This window comes from Natator depressus, chromosome 1 (assembly GCF_965152275.1).
Source record: "Natator depressus isolate rNatDep1 chromosome 1, rNatDep2.hap1, whole genome shotgun sequence".
Taxonomy (NCBI): domain Eukaryota; kingdom Metazoa; phylum Chordata; order Testudines; family Cheloniidae; genus Natator; species Natator depressus.
The window spans coordinates 131,005,191-131,013,796 of NC_134234.1; the positions used below are offsets into that span (position 1 = coordinate 131,005,191).

General features: G+C 38.2%; 1 protein-coding gene across 4 annotated transcripts in view; it reads left to right on the forward strand.

Annotated features, from left to right (window-relative positions):
• Nucleotides 1–8,406, forward strand: part of WWC3 (WWC family member 3) — a 170,557-nt gene extending 162,151 nt beyond the window's left edge. For 3 of the 4 annotated variants that reach the window (XM_074966515.1, XM_074966521.1, XM_074966519.1), the window contains 4 exons: nt 1,985–2,077; nt 3,106–3,336; nt 4,130–4,257; nt 5,973–8,404. In XM_074966515.1, coding sequence (XP_074822616.1) covers nt 1,985–2,077; nt 3,106–3,336; nt 4,130–4,257; nt 5,973–6,039 — 519 coding nt within the window. In that variant the 3' untranslated portion in view covers nt 6,040–8,404. Of the gene's footprint in view, nt 1–1,984; nt 2,078–3,105; nt 3,337–4,129; nt 4,258–5,972 lie in introns of all 4 variants that reach the window. The other variant, XM_074966528.1, reaches the window with a different exon arrangement.
• Nucleotides 8,407–8,606: the final 200 nt, after the last annotated feature.

The window sequence follows — 8,606 nt, forward strand, 5'->3', positions numbered from 1 at the left end:
AATTAAAAAAAATTAAGAAAAATATGGGAAAGGTTAAAGGAAAACATATAACCCTACCCTGTGAGTATGGGGGAACCACAAATAGCTATCTCTGGAATGTCAGGGAAGTTCAGTCTGTTCCTCACATGTCCAAGGCCGCCTTCCCCGGCCGTGGCTGTGCTGTGGTGATACACTTGCTCTGGAGCGGCCACACGCCCTCAGGCTCTAGGTGGCAGGACCCTTCTTCCCCGTGTTGCCCCCGTCGGGGTTACAATCCCCTCCCAAGTCCGGCCTGCAAGGCCTCTTGGCCAGGGGTGTCTCCCTGCGCTGGGCCCCCTGCCCAGGGTCCCCCCACACTCCCCCCAGCTGCTCACTGCACCCGGCTCCGGACTGCTCCGCTTGCAGCTCCACTCTGCCTCAGCACGGCTGCTGTTCTGCCTCCAGCTCTGCTCTCTGGATCTCTCTGGCTCTGGCTGCTGCTCTCTCCTTACCTCCAACCCACTCTGCTCCTGGAAGCTCACACCGAGGGACGGGACCCTGGACTCCCGACTCCCTCATTGGCTGGCCTGCCCTGTCAATCAGACTGACCTGGAGCATTGGCCCTGGGGATTGTCTGTCTCAGGGTCTTGATTTCTCATTGGCCCTTTCTTTTGATACTGGGAGAGGGCCAAAAAAACCCACTAACTTTCAGTAAGGGGCCAACAGTCCCCTTACATTGGCATGGATCACTGTTCATGTCGCGCTCCCTGTCAGTACCCAGCTTTGGCTGGGAAAGCTAATGATCTAACCAGCTCTCAAGGTTCCTTCCCCACTCTGAACTCTAGGGTACAGATGTGGGGACCTGCTTGAAAACCTCCTAAGCTTACTTTTACCAACTTAGGTTAAAACTTCCCCAAGGTACAAACTATTTTACCCTTTGCCCTTGGACTTCCACTGCCACAACCAAACTTTATCTGGGTTCCTGAGAAAACATAGTTTGGAAACGTCTTTCCCCCCCAAAATCCTCCCAACCCTTGCACCCCACTTTGTGGGGAAGGTTTGGTAAAAATCCTCACCAATTTGCATAGGTGACCACAGACCCAAACCCTTGGATCTTAGAACAATGAAAAAGCATTCAGTTTTCTTACAAGAAGACTTTTAATAGAAGTAAAAAAGAATCACCTCTGTAAAATCAGGATGGTAAATACCTTACAGGGTAATTAGATTCAAAACATAGAGAATCCCTCTAGGCAAAATCTTAAGTTACAAAAAAACCACACAGACAGGAATATTCATTCTATTCAGCACAGCTGTTTTCTCAGCCATTTAAAGAAATCCTAATCTAACACATACCTAGCTAGATTACTTACTAAGTTCTAAGACTCCATTCCTGTTCTGTCCCCGGCAAAAGCATCACACAGACAGACACAGACCCTTTGTTTTTCTCCCTCCTCCCAGCTTTTGAAAGTATCTTGTCTCCTCATTGATCATTTTGGTCAGGTGCCAGCGAGGTTACCTTTAGCTTCATAACCCTTTACAGGTGAGAGGATTTTTCCTCTGGCCAGGAGGGATTTTAAAGGGGTTTACCCTTCCCTTTATATTTATGACACCAGCGGACCAAATTCAGTGATGAATCCTGGTCACATGCCACCTTCTTGCAAATACGCTAAGGAGATTGGCTTGTTATACACAACAATAAACCACTTTTAATGGTAGATCACTCTTGCTAACCACAACAATCTGGCAATTTGGCAATTTAAAAAGAAACATAGTGAAGCACGTGCACCATCTTTTAACAAATAAACATTGTTCAGAAACTGCACAACAGAATTTTTTTAAAGTGAAGGCAAGTATGAATTTATGATGCAGTCTGAGAACTTTTGTCCATTAATGTAAGTAAATCCCAAGTGTCCTAGAAAAGTAGTCTGTTGTCTAGCATTGTTTCCAATTAAAAGCTTGTAACATTGGTGATTCCAAAGCAACCATGAATAAATGTCCATTTATGTTTAATATCTTTTTTAATCAGCTGTATCGTAGTGACAGTGACAGTTCAACCCTGCCAAGGAAATCACCCTTCATCCGCAATACATTGGAAAGGCGTACTTTGCGCTATAAGCAGGTATACTACAGTATATGAGCATGTGGATTTTTCTCTGCTGAGACCTTTTTTACAAATTGAAGCAGCAGTACTTTGACCTGGATTTCAAAGGTGTATTTAAGACAATTTTTATGAAGCATCTGATACTGTAATGTAATAAATTAATTGGGGTTTTTTTAGGAGAAGAGACAGATATTTGAGATACAGTCATAAACAACTGCAAAAACTTGCTTGTCACCTAATGACCAATTTAAATCAATTCTGATTATGGATTGGTTTAATTATCCAGTGTGTTAAAACGCTATCGGTAAGACTGTGCTTGGCTGCATACCCACAAAGTGCGGTGAGACCAATTAGAAATCCCGGTCACGACCCTATGTGGTCCACCTAGACCTTGGTCCTAGGTGTTCAGAAGTAAGCAAGGTTAAGTGCCCCTTTAGTCTCTTACCAGAGTAAGGGGGGCAGGGAGTGTGCGGAGCCTTGTTTTCATCCCTCATACTTTCTGGCCAGTGCAGGTGTCGTAACTTATTGCTGGAAGAGATGAGTAGCAAATTGCTACCACCTTCAGAGCAAGGAGGAAGCTTGGGAAGGAATTTTTACTCAGGATGTGTCTCCTGAGTCACAATGCATTTTGGGTTTACTCCTGAGTGGTGTAGTTTGTACATCACCCTTTGCTGAAAGCTATTCCTGAAGTCATCATTTAACAGTAAGAATTTCATGATGGCAGCAGAATGTATGTAAATAAGAACGCTTGGTTCACAACCCTATGCATATTTATGAACTAAGACATCTTACTAGGAAAAGGTGGTTAGTTTTTTGAGACCAAAATTTGGATCTGCCATCAAACACGAATTGAAATAGTATACCTGAAATACAAAATATGTTTAGTCTTGTCACAGTGAGATTGGTACGTTATTTCCAAAACTTCCGTGCCAGAAGAGTTAAAGACATGCGTGAAATGTCTGCCTGAATCAGCTAAGAATATATCAATAGAACATGTTCTGAATAACATCTCTGTTGTGTGTTTTATTTGAATTATAATAATCCAGCAGTCCTGTAGATCTTCTTTGGCTGAGCTTATGGCAAGGACATCCCTAGACCTGGAGCTGGATCTCCAGGCATCCAGAACTAGACAGAGACAACTGAATGAGGAGATATGTGTTTTGAGAGAGTTGAAGCAACGTCTGGAAGATGCCCAACTCAGAGGGCAAACTGATCTTCCCCACTGGGTCCTTCGGGACGAACGATTCCGAAATTTGTTGAAGGAAGCAGAGAGACAGGTATGGTTTCTTGGGCTGTATGTTGGGCATACTCAGAACCCTTGATTAAAGCCTGCTTGATTGTAAGTATACCTTGGAAGTGCTGAAGTTAAATGAATGGACCTTTATAATGTTACATGATTTCAAATAAACAGTTTCAACCGGATGCCCTTGTTGTTACCCTCATGAAAACATCATTTCATTGATTATTATTGAATACCACACTGGTGACAATTACTGGAGAATGGAACTGTTTAATGTGTCTGAGACGTTAAAACTCTCCATCAAAAGTTTGATTTCTTTCTGGTATTTTTAAAAGCATTTTCTGATATTTCTGTAAGTTATAGATATTTAGTAGGGGAATCGCAATGCATTTTTCCCCACGTGGCCTCTGGATGAATATCCACTGATTTGATATTTTATCATAAATGAGTGTTCTGCATAATTTCCTCTTACTGTGTATGCATACTGTAATTCCCATTGATGGGAAAGGGAAGTGTACCAAAGCATGCTGGGGCAAACTACAAAAAATTGCCATTGGATTTTCAGTGCCCACATAGAGCACACATAATCTCTAGTTTACGGTCTCATTTGAAAGATCGAAATACAGTAAACTACGTGGAATTTAACACATCTTTCTCAGGAGCAATAGGGACTGAAACAGTCCTGTGGCTCTGGGGAGTCTAGCTATTTCAGACCTTGTGTTTGGCTGGTTTCACTGAGATGAAGTGGGAAAGCATATTATTTAAACAGATGTCTTCATTTCCATATGTTTCCAGCTATTCATTTTTAGTTTGGTTTTAATACTTTTCAGACAAGACAGACCAAATTTGAACATCACCAAGAACAAGTAGCTGAAAAAATGCTAAAGAAAGCATCCAAAGAAGTATACCTACTGCGTGGACAAAACCAGAAAGAGCCTATTCAGGTGCAGACTTTTAGGTAAGCAATAACATCTGTATTGAAAATAGCACATGTTTAATCTTTACCGGTCTCTGTTGGTTGTAATGTACTAATGTATTACTATAGTAGCTCCTTCACTGTGCAGTGTCCTGTGTATCTATAACCTTTACTTATATATTGATGTGGGCCTGTCTTCATTAGAGTGCTTTTCTTTTGAGCAATTCATGGTACAAAGACTAAAAACGGAAGTGAAGAAGCGCTGTCACCCAACGTGCAAATAAAAAAATGCTGTAGTACAAAAAGAGAGTGTCCAAATTTATGTACACACATTTTTAGGCTATAATGCTAATTCGGGCAGCTACTAACACCACCATATTCTTTGGGCTCCAAGCTAACATGGTTTCAGTTCTCCAAGGAACCAGTTGCATCCCTGTATGCACAGTCAATTAGTTAATGTTCTGTATGTACTCTAGTAAACAGCATTGTACCCATAACTGTTTGTTCTTACTATTCAAACCAAAGTCCTGTTTCCCAACTGCTCTTTCCAAAAATCTCTGTGCTTTGTATCCTTCCTCATCCCTTCCTCCTCTGCTTATAGTTCTTATGTCAAATATACAGTTTTAAACTTTGCTTACCAGTGACTTTGGTAAATATTAACATGCATTTCAGATGATGATTTTTCTGACTGTTAGTATTAAAATAGCAGTTTGTTTTGTATATTCATATGTATACTCCATGTCATAAAGTGTTTAAGAGTAAATGCTTGCAATGCAATGACTGTGTAGGAAAACACAGCTAGTGTTTCATATTAGGCAGACACTCACAGAACACTTTGGTTGTTAGAATCTCTTTTTATTGATTGTAATTATTGAAAAAATGTGCTATAATGGTAACAGGAAGGCTTAAATGAAAAATAAATGAATCAGGTCTTTAATTTCATTTTTCATTTGGGAGATGCTGTCAAAAATCCCTTTCTCCTAGGCTGACAGGCAGGACCTCAGGAGAGCAGAAATTGCAGGGTTGGTTTTTGATAGCTCTCTAATTCCCACAATAATGAAGCCAACTTAAATCCTGCATATTGGGGAACACAAGGCAGGGACGAAATAAATCAAATATACGGGCTGGTATGCAGAGATGAAACCATGGATAGTTTCTAATCACATTTAATCTGCTGTCTGTGGTGTTTGCTCAATAAAAAAGTGAAAAGAATAAGAATTTCCTTATTTTAGATATGAATGCATCCAGAAATAGTCTGTTACTTTCTGTCTGTGTTGTCAGTAAAAACTGAAACAGTGCAGTTTTGTCCAGTGAAGAGGAACTATGCAAGGCTTAGCTGATGTGTAGAGCCTTGTGTGGTTCTGTGTACTCTGGGGCAGCTTTCATCCAAAAAGTAATAGTGTCTGTGGTTTATATTGTCGAGGAATTTGTCTGTATTCCCCATTTAGTTCAATCGTGTATAGCTAGTAGTGGATACTAGTTCTTTTTTTGTTTCTTCCAAAAGACTGATTCTATGATGCTGACCTCCTTTGCAAAGCACTGATGAAAAGTGCTATATAAAGGGCAAGGTGTTGTTTATTATTATTTATTATAGCTATACAATATGAGCCTGGTTTACTATGTTTATAAACACCTCAATAAATATTTGATCTGAAGAATTTAATGAGCTAAATAAATATTGAAACAAATTCAGTTTCTTGAAGTCTGTATATATGCATTTGTTTGACTACTTTTTATCTCTATTTTTTCAATGACAGAGAGAAGATAGCATTTTTTACCAGACCAAGGATTAACATACCTCCTCTGCCAGCTGATGATGTGTAATAGGTTGCATTGTAAACATGAAGTATTTATCTGTCTGTTTTATTTTAATGAAATTATTAGACTAGCTAAATTTCTTTTAAAAAGTTTGTGCAAAATACTATTAATATACACCTTTTGTAAAAAATAAAAACGTAAAAAAAGTAAAAGTAAAAAAATATATAAATAAATATATATATATATATATACACACACACACACACACACACACACACACACACACACACACACACACACACATATATATTTTATAATAGTGACTGCAACAAGGCTTGGTTTTTCCTTGTTGTGAAATTGACATCTCTGAAGACAACTTATTTTATAAAAGATCAGCTATCCTGTTAAGAGTGTGTACAGTTTTTATGCTGTTTTATTTGATTTAAAGGCTGGAAGACAGAAACAAAGTGAGTTCAGGCAAATTCACTGTATTGTAATTTATTTATAGCACATTTTTCCTTGAAGGAAAATACCTACTTTAAGATGTATTTTAAGACTGAAATTTTGTTCTTCAGTATTTGTCATACAGTAGAATGGAACCATTGAGCTGGTTTTGTTTCTGATACCTGAAATGAAAATACTATGTTCTAAATTTGTCACTTTTATCAGCTTTACTATCTGTATCCTATCATGTAAATTGTATTCTTTAGCACTGTCTGTGTTATAGCAAAATATTATCACCTGCAATGTTTTTAATACTGATTAAAAATGCCATTCAACATTGCAGAACTCATTTGCATGTTCTTACTGTGCACTAACAGATTGTTCTCATTTCAGTTGTGTTTAATGTATCTTTATATTTTTAATTAGATTCTCAATTTAAACGGGGGAAAGGAAAAGGGTGGCAGGTCTTTGTTTTGCTATGATTTAATAAAGATGGAAATGGGGGAGCAGGGGACTTCCCATATTAATAAAACCAGTAAAAGAATATAGCATCCGAGTAGTTTTAAAGATTGTGGCCCCATTCAGGAAGTACTTAAGTCCTATATTCTGGAAAGCATCCCTATTCAGAAGGGGGGTTAAACACATGCATAGCTTTTTAAGCAGGTGCTTTGAGTTAGGCACATGTGTAAGTGCTTTCCTGATGCTTTTCAGAAACAGGGCTTATACCTCTGGAAGAAATAGCTCACTTGGTTGGCAGCTGGGCCAACTACAACTTGGCCAGGAATGATTTTATTTGTTACCATTTGCTTTAACATAGGACTGTCACCCTAAATTCCCGACAATGCCAGTTTTGTGTCCTTGCATCTTGCAAGTATGTAAAAATGCTTCTTACTGAGCTACTATAGGCAGTTTCTAATATTTTCTAACATGCATTACCTAAGGAGAAGGGCACCCCACACAAGACTTATTTAACCTAATGTTGGAACATCCAGTGTGAAAATCAAGGTCTCTCTCGGTTCAAGGGACATCGTCAGGACAGATTTGGCCCCAAATTTAGGTTTTGTAAAAAGCTAACAAAATTGCAAAATCTCTGACCAGTAGATCGTTTTCATTTATTTTTAGAAACAAGTAAACATTCCCTGCGGTGTTAGGACTCATGTACTGTAGCATTATGTAAGAGTATGAGAACCTAAAAGTTAAACTGACTGGGTCTATTTTCATTGTCCAAGCTGTGGAAGAAAGTAAGCAGAATATAAATAGCAAAAGTATGTTATATTAAAAACCCCATCAGATTAGTAATTGAACATTATTAGTAACATAGACATTTCTGTTTTTAAATTATATTCCTTTTTACCTGACATAGTGTTTGTAAGCTTCCTATCATCCAGTTTGGCATGAAAAAAGAATATTTGGCTTTATCATACTAACTGCCTTCAAGCCTCTTTTCTTCACAGTGGTATTGGTAGCTGTAGATAAGGGTCTCAAGCCTGAATAAGAGAGATTCAAAAAATGAACAGAATATAAGCCAACAAAAATAAATACTTACTAAAATAAATAACTAAAAACCGATTGAAAGAATTGTCTGTGTTGGGATGAAAGTCTGAGAATACCAACTCTTTAAGTGCTCATTACCTGAATGTCCCAGTGCGTGAGAGGGAATAGATCTGTCTCCTTTACAGTGATTGCCATTAAAAAGGCAGTATTTACCAACAGGTACGCACTGTGATATCTGAAATGTCACAGACTTGTCCTATACCTAGACTAGGAAATAACAGTGCGGTATCTAATGGCGAATGTTCCTGTTGTTTTTTTTTTTTTTAATGGTACAGTATCACCAGAATGTTTTGAGAGTCCAAGACTGACTGCTGTAACGAGTACTCTTTTGATGTGGTAATCAGTTATAATATTCAGTATTCATCTCTCTTGTTTTTGTCACAGTTTTGTACAATTGTGTCATTTGTATTATTTGGAAAGTATTTCTTTTACAGAATAAAATAATTTACTATAAATACAAATAGAGCTTTGTTATGTCCCACAATATAAGATGTTTTTGAAATAATTACGTATAAGTCATTATAATACCTTTACAAAGCAATTTCGTGGGCTGTAGAGCATTATTTAGATGACATCACTATAATAAACTTTCATCTAATAGTAAACCAGTCAGTCCAGAAAGGTTACCCTGAAGG